At 48.5% G+C, this 24,435-nt stretch overlaps 1 protein-coding gene across 7 annotated transcripts in view; it reads right to left on the reverse strand.

Annotated features, from left to right (window-relative positions):
* LOC119252165 (patr class I histocompatibility antigen, A-126 alpha chain-like) overlaps window positions 1-24,035 on the reverse strand; it is a 32,632-nt gene extending 8,597 nt beyond the window's left edge. The window contains exons 1-7 of one of the 7 annotated variants that reach the window (XM_054698600.1): window positions 23,810-24,035; window positions 2,536-2,753; window positions 1,958-2,227; window positions 1,453-1,728; window positions 599-884; window positions 368-487; window positions 62-94 (exon numbers count right to left, since the gene is read on the reverse strand). In XM_054698600.1, coding sequence (XP_054554575.1) covers window positions 62-94; window positions 368-487; window positions 599-884; window positions 1,453-1,728; window positions 1,958-2,227; window positions 2,536-2,737 — 1,187 coding nt within the window. In that variant the 5' untranslated portion in view covers window positions 2,738-2,753; window positions 23,810-24,035. The other 6 variants (XM_054698601.1, XM_054698596.1, XM_054698597.1 and 3 more) reach the window with 6 other exon arrangements.
* Between the last annotated feature and the right edge of the window lie 400 nt (window positions 24,036-24,435).

Raw genomic sequence — 24,435 nt, forward strand, 5'->3', positions numbered from 1 at the left:
CATGGGCTCCATCTACACTGTTTCCAGGGACTCAGGGATCAAATGCTTGATCCAAACCTACCTGGAGCGTGAATATAGCTTCTTCCTTGTCCACCTGTGGGAAGAAAAAAGATGCGAGACCACGGAGGAGTCAGGTCAGAACTCCTAAAGGAATCTTCTAATCCTGCAGAACAGGGAAGTTTCCAGAACTGTGACTAAAGACCCAGGTCAGAACTGGGAAAAAATAAAGGAGGTGAGGGGGTCCTGGACCAAATGCCCTCTGGTCAACACACGTGTGTGGATGGTACTTCACATTAACCAGGGAGGGCAAGTTCTCCCTGGGACATGAAAGCCCCCAGTGGACAAGATCCCCCACTCCCTTCCCTACCTGAGCGCTTCTTCCTCCACATCACAGCTGCAGCCACCGCAGCTCCAGTGAGCACAGCTCCAAGGAGAACCAGGCCAGCAATGAGGCCCCCAGTGGGGACAGAGGACTGAGGAGGGGGCACTGGAAGGGAAGGGAAGGTTAGACCCTGAGCCCCAGGCCTCCATCTTGACCCTCTAAAGGTCTCCAGATGGGCGCCTGATTCATGTGAGCAGAAGCTCAATGCCCACGTACCCCTTCTCACCCCATCTCAGGACTCGGGGCTCCATTAGTCCCTCATGCTGCACACGGCACATATATCTCTGCTCCTCTCCAGAAAGCACATCCACAGATGCCCACTTCTGGAAGGTTCCATCACCCGCAGGCCTGGTGTCCACCAGCTCCATGCCCCGGGTCAGGTCCTCCCCATCTCGCTGCCAGGTCAGGGTTATCTCCGCAGGGTAGAAGCCCAGGGCCCAGCACCTCATGGTGACCCCATGGTCTGAGGTGGGGTGATGAGTCACATGTGTCTTTGGGGATTCTGAAGAGAAGGGTAAGAACATTTACTCTTTGGATTTTTTCATCCTGGACACTGAAGCAGTCTCACTGACCATCCTCAGAATGAACATAACATTAGGTTTGGAGGGAGGAAGCACAAAACCAAGAATCCAGCCTAGCCTGGAGAATCCTGGGATAATTGGGTGAGAGCCCAGGGTAGGAGGATGCAGGTCTCTAAGGAGAACACCGACTTTTGCTCCTGACCTGGGTGGTGGGTGAATGACACAGAAAGGCAGGAGTCAGATCCAAAAATGTTCTCAGACCAAAAACAAGACCTTGAAAGAGAAACTCAGGGTTCTTAGGATGGCTGCTGGGGCACAAGGATCCAGGGAAGAGTTACTTCAGGATGGCCTCCCTCCCTCAGGAGAGACTGGATTCCTTAACCGTCCAGAAAAGTGGTGTCTTCTGGGCGAGTCTCTCTCTAGCACAGAACATGAAACTAAGGGGGCTCCTCCCTCTGCCCAGAAAGCAGGTGCTGTTTTGTGCATTATTCCATTTTCCCTGCGGGGCGCCAGGAGAGGGGAGGTCTGAGGCCTTGTGGCCCCTCTTACCTGTGCGCTGCAGCACCTCCTTCCCCAAAACCAGGAATCTGAGGAGCCACATCAAGCACTTGGTTCTCACACTGTTCCTGACGCGCTCGGCCCTCTCCAATGCCTCCCACTCGCGCTGGGTGATCTGAGCCACCGAGTCCGCGGGGGTCCAGGAGCGCAGGTCCTCGCTCAGGGAGATGAAATCCGCGCCATCGTAGGCGAACTTTTCAAACCCGCCGAGGAGATTCAGGTCTGGCCCCACTTCACAGCCAAACATGCTCTGGAGGGTATGAGACCCTGAAACCCAACTTTGTGGTCAGTCCCGAGGTCACCCACGGTCACTCCGCCCTCCCACCTTGAATAAACCTAAACTGAAAATGAATGAGCAGGCAGGAATGTCCTGCAGGCTCTTCCCAGTGGAGGGGGCTGGCAGATCCACCAGCCTCGAGGGTCTGTCAACCCTGAGACTCGGGACATCCTGGCCTTATGGTGGGACCTGACCGTGGCTCCGCCCCGCAAAGCTCACCGTCCTTGCTCTGGTTGTAGCGGCCGCGCAGGTCCCTCAGGAGCACTTTGAACCACTGAGCGTTGTTCCTCTGGTTCTGAGTCTCCTCGTCCAGGTCCTCCTGCCCCACCTGCCCCGCCCAGGGCGCCCGCGGCTCTGCACTCTGACCCGGAGAGTCGCTGTCGAACCGCAGGAACTGCGAGTCGTCCACGTAGCCCATGGCGATGTAGCGGGGCTCCCCGACGCCGGGCCGGGACATTGTGACAGAGAAATAGCTCAGAGAGTGGGAGCCTGGGGGCAGGAGGGGAGACCCGGGCTGACCCTCCTCTCAGCGCGGGCCCAGGGCCCAGGGAGATGGGCCTGGAGGGGAGAAAGGGGCGGGCCGTGAGGGTGAAAAGGGGGGTGGGCCAAGAAGGGCCCAGACTTAGGGGACCAGAGCACTCAGGGGAGGTGGGAGGGACAGAAGGGGCCAGAACACAACGGGCCTGAAAGGGGAACAAGAGGTTGGGGAGATGAGCCTTTCCTGGGGTCCTGCACCCGCAGGGGGCTCCTTGCTCCTCCCTCCTGGAGCAACAGTGTCCAGCTGGACACGCACTCACCCGCCCGGGTCTCCATCAGGGCCAGGGGCCCCCAGAGCAGCAGCAGGAGGGTGAGGGGCATCACACCCCATCCAGGGGCCTGGGGAGAAGGAGTCCAGGAGAGTCCTTGGAGACTGTGTAACTGGAGCAGGATGATGCTGATTGTCTTCCCTGGAAACCCCCAGGAAATGGGGACAGAAAATGGGGGTGAGTGTGGGGTCATCAAGGCTGCACAGAGCCTGCGGGAGGAAGACATGATGCTGTAACAGTGTGTTATCCACAGAAAGGGGAGGCTCCAAATTCCCTTCCCTACCATATGGAGGAGTGGATTTGGGCTGGGAGAAGCAGCAGCCTGGAGGAATAAAGAAAGTAGTAGCATTTTCAAATAATTGTGAATATTCCACTTTGGTACTGAAATAAAACTGAAATAAAACTGAAATATTCCACTTTGGTACTGAAATAATATCATGGAATATTTCCTATTCTGTAACATTTCCATAGGCCTCTCTTGCATATTGATTGGAACTTGTGGTAATGTTTGATTATTTTAAGGTGATACTTTGTTTCACTAAGTTACATAGATCTTCAGGGTTAATTATGCTGGAATCAAATGATTTAAAAAGTGTTTTATTTTTATTTTTACTTTATTTTAAGATGTATTTATTTATTTTATACAAGCACTGGGTACAGTCAGAAGCGCGGGAGGGTGAGAGAATTTACCAGAGCCAGAGCGGGGAGCAGAACAGGCAGAATGATGAAGTACACTGCTGAGGGGAGCAGCGGGAGCGGCAGGAGAGGTCTGTGTGCCATGTGTGACCCTCACTGGCAGCCGGGGATCGAACCGGCGCTGCAGAAGCCACGGGCAGCTTCGCAGCCCAGCACTCAACCACTGTGCCACCAGGGAGGCCCAAGTGTTTTATTTTTAGTCACAAATCCCCCCCAAAAAAATTAGCACTGTAAGTTGTCAAGTAGTGATTTGTCATAATTCTGGTTTTCTCTGAGAGCTTATATTTTATCAGGCAAAATTACTGCCATTTGCCAATTGTTGATTTTCTTCAAGAAACAGACACTCATTTTGAGGAAAGTGTCTGCTAATTAACCAAATTTAAGTAACAGTTTTTGTCATTCATCCCTCAGGTAAAGATGGTGTTGCCCACAAATAAAAAGAGTCTAATTCATTTCATACAAATATTTTCCTCGAGACATAGTGTTTGGGAATGCTGCAGAAGTGCTCTGTGTGTAATTCCAGTGAGTACCCCCGATATTTTAAAATGTGAAGTTGAGGATGACACAATAATGAAAATAACTATTAATGCTTTTCCCAGGACATTTTCCAGTGAAACTGGCTTTAATATTTGTTTCTGCAGGTAAGTGCTGGTGAAGAATTACTACTTCTGCAGTGGTGCTGTAAGCTCCACTCTTACTAAATTTTACCTCAGCAAATGCCAAAATAGTGAAAAGACAAATGGTGTCTTGAAAATAGGTTTACCTCAGGGATTCCCATGAAAGGTTCTGGGTGACTGCACGGGCTCCAGAGACCACACTTTGAGAAATGTTTTTCTCAGGAAATCAGGGAAAGTCTCCCAAGTGTTCTCTGCCTTTGCTTCCCCTTCACTTCCCAGAATCCCTCTCCCTGGCTGGCTCCTGCCTCCCCAAGCTGCCTCCCCTGCAGATACAATGGGGAGCAGAGAGAGGCCCCTGGAGACATGGAACTTGCACTGTCAGGAGAGACGGACACTGAGTAAGGGTGACAAAGACACGTGTAAACCCGACCTGAGCCACGTTGTGAGAGATAGGAGCAGAGGTCTTCTTGTGAAAGCAGAGAAGCAGGAGCCCTAACACTATTATCAATAGTTTCAAGAAATGTAAAATATATATATATATATAATATATATATTAAAAACCAATTATGCATAAGGAAAACAGATTTTATCTCTCCTCACAGCTGTCACTTCCACCCCTGACACACGTGTTCTGGCCCCATAAACCAGCCTGTCCCCTCTGCCCTCAGCCCCCTCCACGTCCTGCTCCAGGACCCAACCATTTTGAGGAGGCCTGTAGCCTAATCTGCCTCCTGGTCCTGGCCGCATCCCCACTCTCATTTGCTCTTCCCCTCATTTATTATGCTCTGATGACAGGCCTCTCCAAGATGTTCAGAAAGGTGTCCCCCAGACAGGCCACTTTGGCATGTGAATTATTTTCTTATGCCAGTTTTCATTCTAGGCATGAAAATTTGGTGGTCTTAATAAACCCAAAATTAGGTTTATTACTAGAAACGAGCTTTGTACTGGAGAAACCTACCTATATGTCAGGGCAAACATAATTACAAAATATCTGGTCTTCATCATATGAGCCACCCTGTCCTTGCCATCCTCTCCTCTCCTCTCTTCTGGAGGTCCCAGGCCCCATCTCATTCCTTAGCTCAGGAGACACACCCTCATTTCTGCCCCCACCCCCACCCCTGCCTCCCCAACACATGGATTTCAGACACTCATTTACATGTAGATTCCCTATGCATATATAGGCAAATCTGGTTATTTTCTAGTACTAAAAAAAGAAAAAAAGGATTTCATAAAATTTCATGTGTTCAGAATTAAGTTATTAAAAATTAGATTTGATCATAGAAATGAATAAATCAGTAAATGAACTGGAATATTAAAGCCTCACTCCCAATAAATAATGTGAATGGAAAACAAATGACAAGCAGAGAGAAGACCTATAAGAAACTGAGTCTATTGATCAGGAGATTCCAACAAGTTTATAATACAAATGTCTAAATGAATAGAGAGTGGAAATGATAAAAATTTAAGAAAATCCCTGAGCAGATAAAATGTGCACGCTGAGTGTCCTACCCGGTTCCTCCTACAGAGGATGAGCAGCCCCACACCATGACCCGCTGCCAGGGGCTTTCAGAAAGAGGCTGGAGAAGGACAGACCTTGGGGCCCTCAAGAGACAACTCAGGCCCAGAGGCCAGAAGCCCCTGGAGCCAGGCCTGCCCAGTCCTCAGGGGAATCCAGCCCAGACCCCATGTCAGGCCCAGGTGAGGGAGGTGCTAGGGGCACAGACATTCACTTCAGCTGCGTGGTCTCAGGAGTTACTGTCCACGTCCCTCCTCTAGTGGACAAAGGACACTAGTGGGCAAAGGGAAAACAAAGATGATGGACACAGAGAACAGGACACAGGAAAATCAGCTACAGGGTAGTGGGGACAGGAGAGAGGCCAAGGGTGAGGTGAGGGCTCTGGGCCTTCAGCCCTGCCCAGGTGAGCAGGCCCTAGGCCCCGGGAAGCAGAACTGAGGCTGTAGGACAGGGGTCTGCCCAGGATGAAGCGGGCAGAATAGCTGGTGTGTGTGATATGTCCATGGAGATTCTCACCCTGAGGTGGTCTTGGGGGTGATTAGGAATGAGCACAACAGGAACTAAGCTAGTGCAGGAACAGGATACTTATAACTCCAGAGAAGAAATCTATCCTGGTCTACTCACTGCTCAGCTGTGACTGGCTCTCACAAGTTCACAATGACGCAAACCCTGATCTACATGTATTTCAAAAAACTGCCAGAGGAGCCTCAGGGGGCAAATGCCTGTGCTGTGGATCTGAGGGACCACCTTCAAGGCCTCCTTGCCACTCAGAAGCAGCTCTCAAGGCCTGGGCAAGAGGCCTGGGCAGTGTGGGCAGGGACTTCTGCAAGGTCCTGGTTGAAGATTTGAATGTGAAGTAGAACAAGGAGCCCCAGGAAGGCTGTGGGGAAGGTAGTGACTGGTGACCCTGGGGAGGAAGCCACAGCTGTCGTCCAACAGAGGAAACAGAATGAGGAAGATAGTGACCAGATCCTTCAGAACAGGCCCCACATGGTCTATGGTACCCAGCCCTCAAACAAGAGGCATCTCTTCTGAAAAAACACATGACTCTGGGGAAGGACATTAAAAATGTTCAACAGGACATGTCTCCACTGATGCCCATGTTGGTAGAGATGGACCATCCCTACCAGCATCTACTCAGATGTCGGCATTCACTCTCTTGTTGTCTACCTTGTTCCTGGTGTTCCCAAATAGCCAAATGCATGGCTAGCCACAAATTCTGACCTTTTATTCCTCAATTCAGTGAGTTTTTTTGCTTCTGGCTCACAAAGTCATAAGGATGCAAACCCTGGATCCTGCTGTGTATCTCAACAACCTGCCAGAGGGGCCTCAGGGGGCAAATGCCTGTGCTGTGGATCTGAGGGGTCATCTCCAAAGCCTCCTTGCCACTCAGCCAGTACTCAAGGCCTGGGCAAGAGGCCTGGGCGGTGTGGGCAGCAACATCTCCAAGATCCTGCCTCTAAGATTCCATGTGAAGAAGCAGAGAGCAGGGTGACAGTCAGGGGCCCTAGAAAGGCTGCCAGGAAGACAATGACAAGCCTTCCTGGGGAGGAGGCTGCAGCTGTTCACCCAAGAGCCGAAGAACCAGGAGGAAGCAAGTCCCCAGGCCCTTTACAACATGCCCCCATGCTCTGTGGTACACAAGCCGTAACACAGGAGACTGTCATGTGGAACAGCTTAGTGGTGCGTTCCATCCTCCAGGCTACCCAGAAAAATGAGTGGCCTCAGAGGCTTTGAAGGACAGGCTGGAGGCCTTGACCTGCCCCCAGAGTGTGGCCACATTTGTGGGAGCTTGGATGATGGTGTGCCTCAACTATTGTGTGTCTTTGCCTTGATTATTCTTTGCTTTGACTATTCTATTCCTCTCAGTGTGCAGAAACAGGGAAAGTTTGACATAAGGAACCCCTAAGGGCAAAAGTCCTGGTGTGAGTGTCTATACATGCTGAAAACACTTACGGTGTTATGGTGAGAACAGCATAAACACTGAGACTTTCCTTGGTTTTCTCCCTTTCTTCCTTGACTTTTTCCCAACCTTGGCTGGGCCAGCTGGTGACGTGTCCCCCACACACTGGGCATTCCCTGTTTGCCTGCTGCTTCTTTGATCTTTTTTATTTTCTGTCTGATGCTAAATAAAAAAACCTGGACTATGCCTTCATGATGTAGTCCCTCTAGGCTTCTCATTGTTCTGTACACGGACTCAGTAATCCTTTTTCATCCTGAATCAGGGGTATAGAGGGTCATAAAAGAGGCCACAGGGTCTCTGAGACCAGGGAGCCATCCAAAATGCCCCAAAGGCCAAAAGGTCAAAAACCAACACCTAGAGTTATAGACCAATAAAGGACAGTGCCCAATTAGAGGACTGGTCACTGTCTGTGGGTCTCACCCGCACACACAATTGCAAGAGACCTCAGGCCCCAGGGACAACAACCATGGGGTTTATTTACAAACAGGGGAAACAGAGAGCTCAGTGTACCCACAAGTGGCGGCTGCCTCACCCAGGTACCAACAACAAACAGCTCTGAGATGCCAGGCCCAGGGCCTTTGGGACTCTTCTCAGGCGATGTCAGGGACAGGACCGAGGCCCAGTCTGTGACAGAGTCCTTCAGCTTCTCTCCCTCCTTGGAGGGTGGCTGCTGGTGCTTCTTTTCTTTTCTTTTTTTTTTTTTAAGGATTTATTTATTTATGCATACTAGAGCTGGGGTACAGGCCAGAGATGTGTGTGGGAGGGGGGGCGGTGAGAGGATTCAGCAGAGACAGAGCGGGGAACAGAACAGGCAGACTGACTGAAATACACTGCTGAGGGGAGCAGCGGGCGAGTCAGGAGAGGTCTGCTGCGCCATGTGGGTATCTCCCTGGCCAGGGATCAAACTTGTGCTACGGAGGCTGGGGACAGCTTCATAAGTTGCATCTTAACCCCTTGCTCCACCAGGGAGGCCCCTGGTGCTTCTTTTCTTCTTTCTTCGGAGGTTTGGACCATCTTCTTTTCCTCAGGGGCTGGCGTTGTCTCTCCTTCCTTGGGGCTCCCTTGTCCTCTTCTCTCAGGTCTGGGGTCCTCGTTTTCTTCTTCCGGGAGCTCCGGTCATCATCTCCTTTCCTTCAGGAGCTCCCTTGTCCTCTTCTTTCTTGGGGGGCCTTTCTCAGTTCCCCCCAACCCTGGCTTTTATCCTCTGTCACTCACAAATCTGATGGGACCAGTTAGCACCAACCAGCTCACCCCTGATTGGCCCATTACAAAGGGCAGTTACTGGGCTCTGAGGCGCAGCTGCCACAACTGCCTGTGGTGGAGCAGCAGGTGGAAAGGACATCACTGTCCTGCTTTTCCCACCGCTGAGACGGTTGGTTCCGGTAACAATCCCCCCGCCACACATCCTAAGGAGACAGCTGGTGCCCTGTGTGAGGAACCCGGTGTGGGAACTGAGACTGACCTCTCCAAGCTGGACACCCACAAAAGGGAAGCCCCTCACAAGGGAAGGCCATTACTTCACTCCAGTAAGGAGCACAGGCAGCAAAGGGCTGGTCTGCAGGCCTGCGGGGAGGCCAAGTTAGGTATTTCACCTGGAGGTTTTTTCCTTTTCTCTGCTTGTGTAACTGAGTTTGGCTTTGGTTTTAAACTATGGGGAATGCAATGGCACAAGAGGAGAAACAGCATAAATTACTATTACAGAAACTTTTAAAAGCAGGAGGATACAAAGTAACCAAGTGCCAGCGCCATAAATTCCTTCTAATGGTTAGGTCCCCAAAAGGAGGGAGTTTAGATGTGGAAGCCTGGGAAAAGGTAGGGCAGTGGCTGAGGCAATCAGTGGGACCTGTGACAGTGTCTCCCCTTCCCGCGTGGAATCTCTGCCAATCAGCACCGAGACCTGTTCAAGGGGATAAAAAGATCTTAAATCCAGGGGCCTCCCTGGTGGTGTAAGGGGTTGAGACACTGCCTTTGAGGCGGTCCGTAGTCACTGCAACATTTCGATCCCCAGCCAGGGAGCTACCCACATGGCACAGCAGACCTCTCCTGTCTCTCCCACTGCTCCCCTCAGCAGTGTATTTCAGTCAATCTACCTGTTCTGCTCCCCACTCTGTCCATGGTGAATCCGCTCACCCCACCTCACCCCGCACCTCTAGCCTGTACCCCAGTTCTTGTATGCATAAATAAATAAATCTTAAAAAAATAATTAAAAAAAAAATCTCTTTCTCCTGGAGAACTTGCCCCATGTCACTGAAAGGGGAATTCTGGTGAAACCGTCCCCAGAGTGAATCCGAGAACCCTGCACTCAATGCAGGGCTTTTCACGTCATCTGGCACCCAATATATTGCTCCCAACACATGGTTTTCCACAGCATCGGTAAGATTTCTCTAGTTTCTCTGTCTCAGTCTCTCCATACAAGCTCTCCTTTTCTGAGAGGAGCTGGTGTTGGGTTACTGCCTGGCTGTCCTACACGGACTGAGGGGCTCAGGCCAAAGCCACTATTTGGCGGGCCTAAAATGTGGGGGAACAGCCTTCCAGGTGCCCTAGGGCCGACTGGGTGAGCGTCTCATGCCTCTCTCTTTGCCTCACCGCTTTGCTAATCTAGCTCGGTCGAGCCGCCATTCCCTCTCCACCTCGGGAAAAGAGCTGGCTCCTGAGTTCTGTCTTCAAACTAGCTCTTGCTCTGCCCACAGTAAGAAACAGTGGGCACGGGTCCGCCATGAAAGAGGGCACTAAGATCACTGCCACTTTCTAGAAGACTCCTGTGAAAGGAGAAGTTGGTGTGCACCCCGGGTTAGCTCTAGTCGTGCCAATCACAAGACCAAGGATGCAGCAACTCAGGAACTCGTGATAAGCACCCACATGTCCCACCCCAGGCTCTCCACTTCTTAGGACTGTAAAAAGGAGACCTGGACCTACTTTTTACAACCTCTTATCTACTGCTCTTCCCTAACGCAACTATAACCTTTCACTGCTTCCTTTACATGGCAATCAACTGCAAGTCAACAAACTATAAGTAGCCAGGAACCCATCCTGCCTTTTTCTTGCTCAGGTAGAGCTCCTCCTTCAGAGCTTCTGAATCCTTGTCTTTTAGGTGCCTTCCTACATCACAGGCACTCTAGATAGTCTCCTTCCTTTGCTATGGAGACCAGATTTCCTCTCGTTGGTTAAACGTTCTTGTTATATCTCCCTTAACTTTAAGACTCGCGAGGGACTAAGACAACTGTAGTCAGCTATTTTAGATCCTAATCTCAGAGCTAGGCCTGTGGTCCTACATTGTAAATCATCTTATTAAATGCCAAAAGGTTTCCTAGCTAACTGGTATTACGATCAGGCATACGCAGGCCAAGTACAAACTATCTTTTTAAGAACATTTCTAAATAGAAAAAGAGGCCGAGACAGCCTCCCTTCCACCCAGAGAAGAGAGATTGGCAGGGACAGATAGAAAGTCGAGGCCTGGGATGCTCAGGCCTGGAAAGTTCCTCCGCAATGTGGGAACACCCACAAAAATAGGACTAATCCCCTGGGGAGTATGCCCCTGACTACTCCCCACCCCGTGGGGGTAGGGCCCTGGCTGCCCCCACTGTAATCTGTCTGGAACAGGTTCAAGCTCTCTTTCAGGCACTCATATGTGCTAGAATCTGCTCCCTCCATTCCCGCAGACTCTAGTCTGGGTTCTCTCTTAAAAGACCTTAATTCAGCCTGACATCTTTACATATTAACCCAAAAGGCATAACTACCCTCAGCTATAACAGCATTCTCTACATCTTTGCTTTGAAGGAGACAAAAGATAAAAATGCTGCAAAACAAAGTGGGGAACACCACCCCGGCTGACATGTGTGGGGCACCCCATTGTTCTTAGCTAGCAGCTGCCTGGACCTTTGCTCCAGTGCTGAGATCACTGGTATGTCCCCCACCACCCAGCTTTGGGGGACCAGGTTTCTCCTTTTCATCCTGAGATCTCTTTTGGCCTGTTCCATAGGGAGAAATTTCTATTGCTGCCATGCCCTCCACTTTTGAGATCTGTTTGGTCTGTTTAAAGAAAAAACAAAAACTGGGGTCTCCCTGGTGGCACAAGGGGTTAAGATGCAACCTATGAAGCAATCCGCAGCCACTGCAGGAGGAATTCAATCCCCAGCCAGGGAGATACCCACATGGCGCAGCAGACCTCTCCTGACTCTCCCTCCCACTGCTCCCTCAGCAGTGTATTTCAATCTACCTGTTTTTTTTCCCACTCTGTCTCTGGTGAATCCTCTCACCCCTCCCTCCACACCTCTGGCCTGCACACCAGTTCTCTTGAATGCATAAATAAATCTTAGGGAAAAAACTGTCAAATTACTTTGGTCTTATTAACAGGATATGTAGGATACTTTATTGGTTAATCTATTCCCTCTCTTGTCCTCATGGTCTGTAAAAAGGTGTTCTTTTGTCTTAAGGAAAGTGGTTCCCTGCCTGGTTTGGACAAAAACAGAAACTTAAACAACCCCATTTTCTTTTCTGCTTAGCTTTAAAATTGCTGTCTTCGTGTCTAGGTCTTATGTAATAGTTAAATTGGATACTTTCCCTATGTAAGGATTTTAATTCTATCACATTGGAAACCTTGGTTTATCAAAATGTGTATTAAAAACATAGCTATCAAACTAAAACCTAAGTTATTTCAAAATTAGATTGTTTAAGGTGTTCTAAGCCTCTCCTGAGATTTCAAAAGAATTTTTTTTCTGACTTTAAAAAAATAATGTGAATTCTGTTTACAGCTTCTGTAAAAGCCAAAAAGCCAATCTTAAAAATGCAAATTAAAGTGTTTCATTTAAAGGAGTTGCTAAGTAACTAAGATAAGTCAATAACAGGCTTATCAGTGTCTTCACAGATATTGGTAAAATAACGATCTCTTAAAATTGGTACACATGGCCAAAATTTTAAGTACAAATCAAGATCTCCTCTTGTTTTACCTCCATGGGTTTAATTATAAACTGGAGCCTATATAAATTCTGACAAAAACATATTTTGAGATCGCAATCTAAGATTTTTGGTAAACTACTCGAAAAGCTAATGATTCGAAACGTGCCTTAAAGTTATAATGTTGTGGGGCCTCCCCGGTGGCGCAGCGGTTGAGCACTGGGTTGCGAAGCTGACCTCAGCTTCTGCAGCACCGGTTTGATCCCCGGCTGCTCCCCGGCCACCAGAGGAGGGTCCCACGTGGCGCGCAGACCTCTCCTGCCGCCCGCTGCTCCCCTCAGCAGTGTACTTCGGTCCTTCTGCCTGCTCTGCTCCCCGCTCTGGCTCTGGTGAATTCTCTCACCCTCACGCGCTTCTGACTGTACCCAGTGCTTGTACAAATAAATAAATAAAATAAATAAATAAAAAATAAATCTTAAAAAAAAAAAAAAAAGTTATAATGTTGTGAGGCCTCCCTGGTGGCACAAGGGGTTAAAACACAACCTATGAAGCGGTCCTCAGTCACTGCAGCAGGAGCATGATCCCCTGCCAGGGAGCTACCCTACCCACATGGTACAGCAGATCTGTCCTGACTAGGGGGCTGTTCCCCTCAGCAGTATATGTCAGTCAATCTGCAGTTTGGTTCCCCACTCTGTCTCTGGTGAATCTTCTCACCCCCCACACCTCTGGCCTGCACCCCAGTTTTTGTATGCATAAATAAATCTAAAAAAATTATATTGTTGTGCATTAATAATTTGTATAAATGTTGCTTACTAAACAAAGCTCATGGTATTCAGATAAAAAAGGTAATAAATCTGGTTTGCTTTTCAATGTCTATAGACATTTCTTTACCAAATTCTCTTCCAGGAACACAAATTAGCTTATCTCTTTAGAAAGAGCTTTTGTTTTTCCTCAGAGAAAATGTCTTAACTTTCTTTCTCTGGGTCCTAGCCAAAATCCAGATGACATCTAAAGCAAGGTGGACAAACTACTCAGTCCTACTGAATCACATAACATCTCTGATTTTTCTTGCTTTGCCCATCCTGGTAATGCATGCTCCATTATTTGCCAGCCTAGAAAAACCTTGGAGTGTGTAATTGTTCCATTAACAGCCCTGCAATTTGGAATTCCAGTCCTAAAAAAAAAAAAAAAACAAAAAACTAAAACTACAACTGGTAACTCTTTTTTTTTTTTTTTAAATAGAGGCATGTTTTTATTTATTTATTTATTTGTTTGTTTTGTTTATACATGCACTGGGTACAGTCAGAAGCGCAGGAGGGTGAGAGAATTCACCAGAGCCAGAGCGGGGAGCAGAGCAGGCAGAAGGACCGAAGTACACTGCTGAGGGGAGCAGCGGGCGGCAGGAGAGGTCTGCTTGCCATGTGGGAACCTCCTCAGGTGGCTGGGGAGCAGCCGGGGATTGAACCGGCGCCGCAGAGGCTGCAGGCAGCTTCGCAACCCAGCACTCAACGGCTGCACCACCGGGGAGGCCCTTAAATCTGTCCTTTTCATTGTCTGCCAAAAAACTAATAATAACTTGCTAAATATCTAAAACTACTTTCCCTTGTAACAAACAGCTTTCAGATATACTTTTTGCTCCTTATTGGAAGGAGACAAATTTCCAGTCTTTTTTTTTTTTTTTTTTAAAGATTTATTTATTTATACAAGCACTGGGTACAGTCAGAAGAGCAGGAGGGTGAGAAAATCCACCAGAGCCAGAGCAGGGAGCAGAACAGGCAGACTGACGAAGTACACTGCTGAGGGTACCAGCGGGTGCCGCAGAAGAGGTCTGTGTGCCATGTGGGACCCTCTCTGGTGGCCAGGGATCAAACCAGCACTGCAGAGGCTGCGGGCAGACTGGCAGCCCAGCGCTCAACCACTGAGCCACCCGGGAGGCCCTCCCATCTACTTTTTGCTCCTTACTGTAAGGGAACTAAAGTTTTGATGTCATCTCAAAAAAAAAAAAAAAATTAAAAGATGTGTTTGTGTAAGTTGTCTAGTCGAAAGAGATGATAGTATAACAGGTATTACAATGTCTTACAACGTAGAGGTTAAAAACTAGGATGTAGTAACTGTAAATGCAAGTAAGGTAAGGTATGTGTGGGAATAAAAAATGTATTGAAGGTGGGTATTCTGAAGGTCCTTAAGAAAATTTAACGTAGGAAGGGTAAATGAAATGGTATTAAAAAGAAAGAAAGCAAAGCATTGAAGGTCTGAGAGAGATTTTGGTAAAAAATTTTGTGTGCTGAGGTGAATTACTATGAAAGGTTTTGTTAACTTGAATATCAGTAGTGCACCCATGTACCACCAAGCGTTAGTCCTTTTTATATATAAAAATTAAGGTATTCTAAAACTAATTTCACTAGTTTTGTAATAGGGTGGTCCCCAGGAAAGGGGGAGGTTCCAGGTTCCCTGCCCCACCCAAGGGAGGGTGGAGCTGAGCAGGAAGAGAAGAAGCTGCAGAGGAGACTGAGGAAGGAAGGAAGCAGAATGGAGCCAGGAGACCTGGAGGAGGCACATGGAGCCTAGAGACACGTGAAGAAACTGCGCTTGTCTTTTGGTCGTGGACGGGGTGACACAGATGTGGGTGAGACCCGTGGGGAGGTGACAATGGCAGCTTTTATCTTGATTTTGCTCTTTTTCTTCTGGGCTTGTCTGGTTGTTTTTGACCCTTTTCTGTGGGTCCCTACTGGAAGACGCTTTAGACTTGTGGAAGGCTTTGGGGCCTTGCTGGGCCAATCTCATTTGGATGGAGTTTTACCCAGGAGGGGACGGGTAACTTTGGGTGCTTGATTTAGAAACTAGATATTTTGCCTTTCCTGTATTGTTTCCTAATTGTATTAAAGTTCCTTCCCATTAAAGTCTTATGTTTTGTGTTAATGCGGCGGATGGCAGAACCCATTTAGAATAGGCAGGTTTGTGGGGCAGTTTCTTATAACAAATTAAAGACTGTTCAGGTAATCTAAAAATCTTGGTGCTCTTCTACCCTCAGGTCACCTACAAAAACCCTTATGTCAGCATTGCTGAGCCTTGTCAAAGTGTTATAGAGCAGCCCCGATATTGAACGGGTTCCTGGCTGTGGGTCCTCACCCGTGTGCTTAAAAGGGACTTATGAATACTCCACTACAGACACACACAAAAGGTTAATAAAAGGTTTATTTACAAGGGAAAAGGAAATAAGGAAAATGTACAACTCAGGGAGAAAATAGGGAAATAAAGTCTTTAATGTGTCCTACCCGATCCGGAGACCTGGAAACCCAAAGTCACTCTCAGAGGTGGCCAGATGCTGCGAGCTGGCGGAGAGCCAAAATGGGGATCCCCCAAAGCCCACGTGTCTGCCTTTTTATATCCACTTGGCTGCTTAACCCCACCCTCAGGTCCCAGCCACCTTCCCTTTGGTGGTGATGGGATTTGGAGTTCCCAGTGTCTTTGGCTTTGACCTGGGGTGGGGGTGGAGTCCACAAAGCCTGTATGGAATTAGCTTTGGGACATCCTTTTCCCCCTAACAAAAGCAATAGATCTACTCTTAAAAATCCTTGTCACTCTGAGTAATTGTTTTATAAAGATCTATAAGTTTGTTCTATGACTGTTCATTCTGAAATAGTAAAGTTTTTGTCTTAAGAGGGCTCTTAAGACACCTAATAAAATTGTTTTTCATTGTGAGAAACAAACATGTCAATTTGGGTATACTGATAGCTCATAGGAAGTATTCTCATAGGTTTGTTACACCTTTTCAACATAAATGTAAACTAATGAGTTTGTTCTAAAATACGTAAGAGGGCCTCCCCTGGTGGCACAGGTGGTAGAGCACAGCGCTGTGAAGCTGTCTGGCTGGGGAGAATCCCACATGGCACAGCAGACCTCTCTAGACTTTCACCCACTGCTCCCCTCAGCAGTGTATTTCGTCAGTCTGCCTGTTCTGTTCTGTTCCCCACTCTGTCTCTGGTGAGTCCTCTCCCCTCCCATGCATCTGGCCTGTACCCCAGTTCTTGTATGCATAAATAAGTAAATCTTTAAAAAATAAAAAAATAAAAATAAAATACACAAGACTTCGTAAAACCTAATAAGCCAGTCAATTATAAAAGGGCTAAAAAGAAGTTACTCAAAAGCCAAAAAATCCCACATCATTTCAGACTGAATTTGCTGACGCTATGAAAAGGTATACTAATCTAGCCTAGAAGAGGACAAGCATTTTAGCGGTCTTATTCATTTGTCAGCCTTGCTCTGACATCAGGTTCAGGCTCCAGAGACTAAACCAAGGGCGACTAGTGAAACCCGTTCACAAGTTCACAAACCTCGAGCCTAACACGAGAGGGCGAGGTGATTCTGGGGACTCATTTTATGAGTTTACACCAGATATACGCAGAAAGCTCCAAAAACTTAGCCATGGGATCCCAAACTCTGCCACACCAACTTTTAAAAGTGGCTTTTAAAATCATTAATAACAGGGGCCAAAGGAAAGGGTTAAAAAGGGAAAGTAAGTTGTGGCCAGCGAGTAAAAGGCAGGCTCCATTAATAGGCACTGCCATTGCCAGCGCCCTGCAGACTCAGGCTTCCCCAGGCTCAGAGGAACAGAATACTTACTGACCTGCCTGGAAGAAAGAATGGAGGAGCTTCAATGGCCCGGTTAGACTGGTGCAACAAGTCTGGGCACTGGAGCAGGAAAGGCACATTGAAAGGTCCATGCAGGAGGCCAGAATGCAAAAGCCCACCAGGAAGACCACCCAGGGGCAGGAATGCAGAAGCCTGCCTGGAAAATTCAGACAATGAACCCCTCCCCGACCTTGAATCTTTTCCCACCTTGCAACTCCAGTCTCCCACCTGACCTCTCCTTACTCTATAAAAGCCTCCCTCCCCCTGGCGATGTGCAAGGCTTCACAGACCCCCCACCTTGAGTCCGGGAATTCCACCTGGGGCGCAATAAATTTCCCCTTCCTTTGAGAAAGCTTGGCCTGGCTCTTCTTTTCTTTGCCTTGCCGAACCTTTCACACACAACTCAGAAATCCACCTGGGCTGTGCCTGAGGTGCAAGAAAGAAGGCCACTGGAAAAGGGATTGTCCCCTTCTCTGAAGGGAGGAGCCACCAGACCCTCAGCTGCCAGCCCGTGCCTCCTGGATGAGGACTGACGCCTCCTGGTTGACAAATGAGGGTCCCAAGGACGTTGCCAGCTCCCCAGCTGACCATCTCCATGGCTGAGCCTAGGGTAACCCTGGATGCCGCAGGAAAGAATATTAATTTTCTGATTGATACGGGAGCCACTTATTCTGTACTCACCAAGCATTCCGGACCCACCTTCCCCTCCTCACAAAATACAATAGGAACAGACTTAGCAAAATCAAAGGGCACTGGATCTGCTTACTGCCGCCCAAGGAAAAGCATGTGTCTATTTACAGGACAAAGCACATGATTCAGTAACTTAATTTCTGGTCCTCTTCAACCTACAGATAGGACTAGCACTTCTTATACCTAAGAGTTTTGCTTCTAAGAGACGACAGTCTCCTGCAGATTCCCCCTTACATGACTGGTGCTCCTGAACACTTGCAATTGCTTCATCCTGGAACCCGAAAAGGGCCGACACTGTCTTTCTAATACCTGCACTGCCTCAGAATTGGAGGATATAAAACCTTGGAGTCATCATACTCGGGTAAAATCTAAACATTAAAAGGTAGACTGCGGTCCCTCACTCTAACTTAACTTTAAAGCTCACCCAACTTTCCTGAGATTCTGACTAGCCTCACAGTGATCATGCTCATGACACTGTCCCTAACAAAGCAAAAAAAAAAAAAAAAAAAAAAACTAGTAGGTTTCACTGGGCTTGCAGCTCTGCACACATACAAGGCAACCCTCCCGCTGAGTCCGTGGCTATATCCCTCACTCCAGCATCTCAGGGGTCCCCTGGTGGGTGTTGTCCTTAACAAGGGACACATGGGATTTAAAACAGCTCCTCTGTTAGAAATAAATATCCTATCAACATTCTTTTAAGTCTAACACCACTCTAAAATGGGTTGTTTACCTAGTAAAATTTATTCCCATGTCACAAGCCCAAAACTAACTATTAGACTGCTGCTTATCTTGTTAGTAAGCCTCATACTCAATGGCTGGCCCCAAATGACTGTCCATGTTACCTAGGGCCCTTAGCCGCTGCTACACTTCTCACTCTCCTCTTTAAACCTTAACACACACAATCTCCTAATTAAATTTGTTTCTTCTAACCTAGGGGGAGCTCTTCAAGTTTAAACTCCTCCTCCAAGCAAAAAATAGCTGATCCACACAAGAGAAACAGCCTGTCCAGATGCCTCACCCCTTGCCTCCTTCTGAAACCAGCAACAGTGGGCAGCTCAGGGACTAGTGTCAGGGAAACCATATCCCAGGCTCATGTAGGTAGGGCCAGCTCTGTGTCCCACTCCAGCAGGAAGCAGCTACAGAAAATGAACCTCCTCCCTTCAATTTCCCAAAAGATTTTGGGCCAGATATGGTGGTGGGGTGGGGGGATGATGGAGGGCAGGAATAGAAAAAAACTGAAAAGGAGGCACCACAAGACCAGAAGAGATTATCAGAAGACATTAACATAGCCATGGACACAGAAATGGAAACCACGATCCTTAGGTCCCAAAGCCTAGATTACAAAGCATAAATCCCAAGCAGGGATCAGACTGCTGTAGGGAGTGTCTAGAGCACAGACACAAGAGTAAAGATACGGAGATTGAGCCAACAGACCCCAAAGGTGAAGATATGGAGATTGAGCCCTTGTGGAATCTCCTGTCCCTTTCAGATTCTGCACAGTTATCCAAAATCAGCAACTAACCTGAAGGATCACAAGGAGTGACCCCTCCCAAACAGAAGACTATATCAGTACAGTCTCTGCACAGATGAGGGGAAGCACTTCCTCTGCCCACCTGTGCCTATGCTGGTGCCTCTTCATCCACTCTCACCCAGGCTTCCTGCCTGCTCAAGACCTGTAACATGCCAGGTCTGCTCCTCACTGACCTCCCTCAGCGGAGGCTGCTCTCCTCCAAGCCGACTGCCTGCAACAATGCGCCTCTCAGCAAACCTGTCCCTTTCAGGGCAACTCTTCCTGCCTGTTTGTGTGCAACTTTCCTTTATTCCTCCATCCCTTTCCCTAATAAACCCACTCTTTAAATATAACTAATGTCTCTGCCTCGTGGAGAAACTCACCTGGGAAACTTACCGCTTGCTGCAGAAAGGGGAGCTCTGGTGAAATCTTTCCCAGAGTGAACCTGATGAGGTTTTTGGAGTTAGTGTGGGGTCCTTGGGCAAGGTGTCACCAGAGCTCCCCTTTCAGCAGCATGCGGCAAGTTTCTCCATGAAACAGAGACGGCAGTTATATTTAAAGAGCAGGTTTATTAGGGAAAGGGAAAGGGACAGGTTTGTTGAGAGAGGCCTGCATGGTTGCAGATGGGCAACCATAAGGAGCGCTGCCTCCGCTGAGGGAGATCAGTGAGGAAAAGCCCCGGCATGGGACAGGTCACGGGCAGACAGGAAGCCTGGGTGAGAGTGGGTGAAGAGGCACCTGCATAGGCACAGGTGGGCAGAGGGAGTGCTGCCTTGAGCCTGTGCAGAGACTGTACCTATGTGGTCCTTTTCTGTTTGGGAGGGGTCACTCCTTGTGAGCCTTCATGTTTGTTGCTGATTTTGGATAACCATGCAGAATCCAAAAGGGACCTGAGATACCAGGATGGGGAGTGGAGATTCCAGAATGGGCCCAATCTCTATATCTTTACCCTCAGGTCTGTGCTCCACTCCTTATAGCATCTGATCCTGCTTGGGTCTCATGCCTTGTGATAAGGCCCTGGTGCCTAAGGGTCACAACCTCTACAGCTGGCTTAATGGTCATGTTATTTCCCTCTACCCCCACCTCCTTGTGAGTCAGGTTCTAGTCTTGGGGCACCTCCTTTCCAGTCTTTCTATTCTTGTCCTCTATCAAAGCAAAGGGCCCCCATACTCCAAACCCACTGACTCCAAAAAACCCCATCACTACGAAGCCATCCGCAGCCTCTACGGCACGACTTCAATCCCTGGCCAGGGAGCTACCCACATGGTTCACCAGACCTCTCCTGTGTTGCCTGCTGCTCCCCTCAGCAGTGTAGTTCAGTCATTCTGCCTATACTGCTCCCCAGCACTCTCACCCCCTGCATGTCTGACCTGTATCCCAGTTCTTGTATGCACAACAAACAAATCGTAAAAAAAAAAAAAGAAAAACGAATACACATGGCCAAAGTTTTAAAAGGAGAATCAAAAAATTTCAGTGTCTATTACTGTCTTTGGCCTCTGGAGGGTTAATTATAAATGGCGCCTATATAAATTCTAATAAAAAAATCCCCAATTTTGAGATCACCAATCTAAAATCTTGGTAATCAAAAACTAGTTCAAAACTTAATGGTTGAATATGAAGCATGCATGCTTTAAGGTTATAATGTTGGGTATCAATACTTTATGTTTAAATGTCTTTATTTTAAAAAGGAAGTGCACAGTATTCAGAAAAAGAGTAATGGACTGAGTTTACATCAAAGAAGGTAAGTTTGCATTTTGGTGATTATACCTGATGTTCTCTTGATAAAATTCTTTTCCAGGAAAAGCCCCTTTCCCCTTGTCCTAGCAAAAATTTCAAGATGACGTCTATAGCCTCAACTGCAAGTTACTTAGCAGTCCCGAGTTCCTCACAGGCATGTAGGAAATGTATATGATGTTAAGTCTCTTATTTTTCTTGCTGTTCATCAATCTAACTAGTGCTTGCCTAAGAATGAAATTTGGATTATGGGATTGTTACAATTTGCAACTCTGGAATTAATTTAAAATTCCAGTCCTAAAAAAAACCTAAAAACTACAATTGGTATCTCTCCTAAATTTGCTCTCTTATTATTTTGTAAATAGTGGCCAAATTTTGGGCCTCCCCAGTGGCACAGCAGCTGAGTGCTGGGCTGTGAAGCTGCCCGCAGCCTCTGCAGTGCCAGTTCCACCCCGCCCCCAGGGGAGGGTCCCATATGGCAGGCAGACCTCTCCTGTGGCACTCACTGCTCCCTCAGCAGTTTATTTCGTCAAGTCTGCCTTTCTGCTCCTCGATCTGCCTCTGGTGAATTCTCTCACCCTCCCGCGCTTCTACTGTACCCAGTGCTTGTATGAATAAATAAATAAAAATTTAAAAATAAAAAAAAATTTAAAAAAAAATAGTGGCCAAATTTCATATAAAACTAAGGTTTTACTAAGTTTAACAATGAGAATTTGTTAAATAATTAAAATCACTTTCTCTAAAATCATTGAGCTTGCAGGTTTACTTTTTGCTTCTTATTATAAGAAATCTAAAATTTATTTTATTTTTTAAAATTTTTTTATTATAGTCAAAAGCGCGGGAGGGTCAGAGAATTCAACAGAGTCAGAGCGGGGAATATAACAGGCAGACTGACTAAATATACAGGTGAGGGGAGCAGCGGGGGTGGCAGGAGGTGCCTGCGCGCCATGTGGGACCCTCGCCAGTGGCCAGGGATCAAACCGGTGCTGCACAGGCTGCAGGCAGCTTCACAGCCCAGTGCTCAACCGCTGCGCCACCAGGGGAGGCCCAAAACTAAAATTTAATGTCATCTCACCTAAAAAAATTAAACCAATTAAAACGTGTGTTTATGTCTGAGTTATGCAGTACAAAGGAGTGATAGCATAACAGTCTTTACAATGTCTTACAATCTAAAAATTAAAAACAAGATGTCCTAACTGTAAGTGCAAATAAAGTAAGTTGTGTTAAGGAATGTATTTGAAATGGATATGTTGAGGGTATTGGGAAACATTGAGTGTCAAAATAAAATGGCTGTCTTTAAAAAGAAATGGTATAAAAATAGGAAGGCAAAAGAAAGTGTTGAAGGTCTGAGAGGTATCTGAAAAAAATGTTAGGTGCTCAAATGACTTGCTATGGAAATATTTAAATTTGGTATCAGTAGTGTACTTATGTAAAATCAAACTTTAATTTTCATCTTTAATAGGGACTCAAGTATTCTTAAACTGTTCTCACTGTGTTTGATAACAAATTGACTGTTTATGTAATCTAAAAATCTTTGTGATTTTTTACCCTCAGGCTATGAGAAAAAAATCTTTTCCTGGGCCTCCCTGGTGGCACAGCGGTTGAGCGCTGGGTTGGGAAGCTGGCGAAGCTGCCCGCAGCGTCTGAGGCGCCGGTTGGATCCCCCGGCTGCTCCCCGGCCACCGGAGGAGGGTCCCACATGGCGCACAGACCTCTCCTGCCGCCCGCTGCTCCCCTCAGCAGTGTACTTCGGTCCTTCTGCCTGCTCTGCTCCCCGCTCTGGCTCTGGTGAATTCTCTCACCCTTCTGTGCTTCTGACTGTACCCAGTGCATGTATAAACAAAAACAAACAAACAAATAAATAAATAAATAAGCATGCCTCTATTAAAAAAAAAAAAAAAAAGAAGTGAGAAAGGACGGCGTCCTCTGGTGGCGCAGGCTGTTGAGCGCAACTCTGTGAAGCTGCCCGCAGCCTCTGCCGCGCGTTCCTCTGCCCACCTGTGCCTATGCTGGGCACAGGGTCCCACATGGAGCATTGGACCTCTCCTTCTCGCCTGCTGCTCCCCTCAGCAGTGCATTTCGTCAGTCTGCTTGTTCTGTTCCCCGCTCTGGCTCTGGTGAATCCTCTCATCCTCCCGCGAATCTGGCCTGTACCCCAGTTCTTGTATAAAAATACATGGATAAATATTTTTGTAGGGGCCCGGGCTTCTGGGAATGTCACCGGCCCTGAAGCAAATTGCTGGAGCCACTTAATCCATGCGAAGGGAGGCGCCCAGCGAAAAACCCGGCCAAAAAAGGAAAAGACCCAGCGGAGAATGACACGTTGCTCGCCCCCCATAAACACCCCGGTGCCTGGTCCTGCGCGCAGTCTCCTTGGGTCCTCAAGTGACTTAGTGAGTCTCCGCCCGGGAGCGCTGCCTATTAAACTTTACTTTTCTTTCCCTCCCCTCTGCTCGTCTCTTCCTTCGCCAACTTTACAACCTTTCACTTTTTTTTTTTTAAATAAGGTATAAAAGAAGCCGCTACTTGAAGCCGACCCAGCGCAGCCCTAACAACCCGCGCGGAGCAGAGGACGCGCGGAGGCTGCTCTTGCGGAGCCCGGGTCGCTGCCCGCTTTGGACTCAGACTCGCTCGGCAGCCGAACCTCTCCTCGCCCTGCTCGTCACTCCCGCTCCCCGGTCGGGCAGCAGCGAACCTACCGCCCTCCCCGGCCCTGCTCCCCGCGACCCGGCGACCTGCTCCCCGACAGCGCACGAGCGGCCAAGCAGCTCCGCCCCGGCGCGACCATCCGCCCTGGGGCCTCCAGCCTCGAGACTCCCCCGGCCGGGCCGTCCACGTAGGGAAAGTCCCGGCTAAAACATGTGGGACCCCTGTCTCGGGTCAGAGGAACCAGGGAGCTTGGGGCTGGCGGCCTGCATGGACTCAAGCGTGCGCGTGACCAACACGGGGTGGATGGAGTCCTCTCCGAGCGCCAGCTTCCGCCTGACGCTCATCGGTCTCCTCCGCGCCCCTACCTGCCTCTCCGGGCGCCCAGTTGGCGACTCCGCGGGGCGACCCCGCACTCTCCGGCGCTGCGCCTCGACACTCGCTTCCGCTTCTCCTTCCCGCAGGCGGAGGAGCCGGAATCAAGGGGCGGGGGCCGCAGGCTCCGCTGCTCCCTCTGCTCGTCTGTTACCGCAACTTGCCGGCGTCGCCAGTTTATCTTGCGTGTCCGGGTTGGAGCAGGGACCAGCGGCTTTTCTCCCTATTAATTGCTTATATGGGAGCGCGCACTCCTAGCGATCCTTTGCCGCCATGACGATCCGCTGACTGTCCCGAGATCCAGACGCTGCGTCACGTCCGCCTCCCGGGAGGGGCCACGAAAGGAGGAACAGGAATCCTGTGGCTCAATGGAGCGTCTGCTCCACCCACCTGGGCTGATCTAAAAAAGTTAACGAGTGAAGTAGAAAAACTTTAAAGGTCACAGGAATGTCTGACACCTCAGAAAATTAGTTCTTCTGAATGTTAGCTCACATTGTAAGAGGGTGGTCTCCCGGAAAAGGGAAGGTTCCAGATTCCCTGCCCCACCCAAGGGAGGGTGGAGCTAAAGAGAAAAGAAGCTGCAGAGGAGACTGAGGAAGGTAGGAAGCAGGATGGAGCC

Source organism: Talpa occidentalis, unplaced genomic scaffold, assembly GCF_014898055.3.
Source record: "Talpa occidentalis isolate TD23 unplaced genomic scaffold, MPIMG_talOcc4v2.1 talOcc4.2, whole genome shotgun sequence".
In the NCBI taxonomy this organism is placed as follows: domain Eukaryota; kingdom Metazoa; phylum Chordata; class Mammalia; order Eulipotyphla; family Talpidae; genus Talpa; species Talpa occidentalis.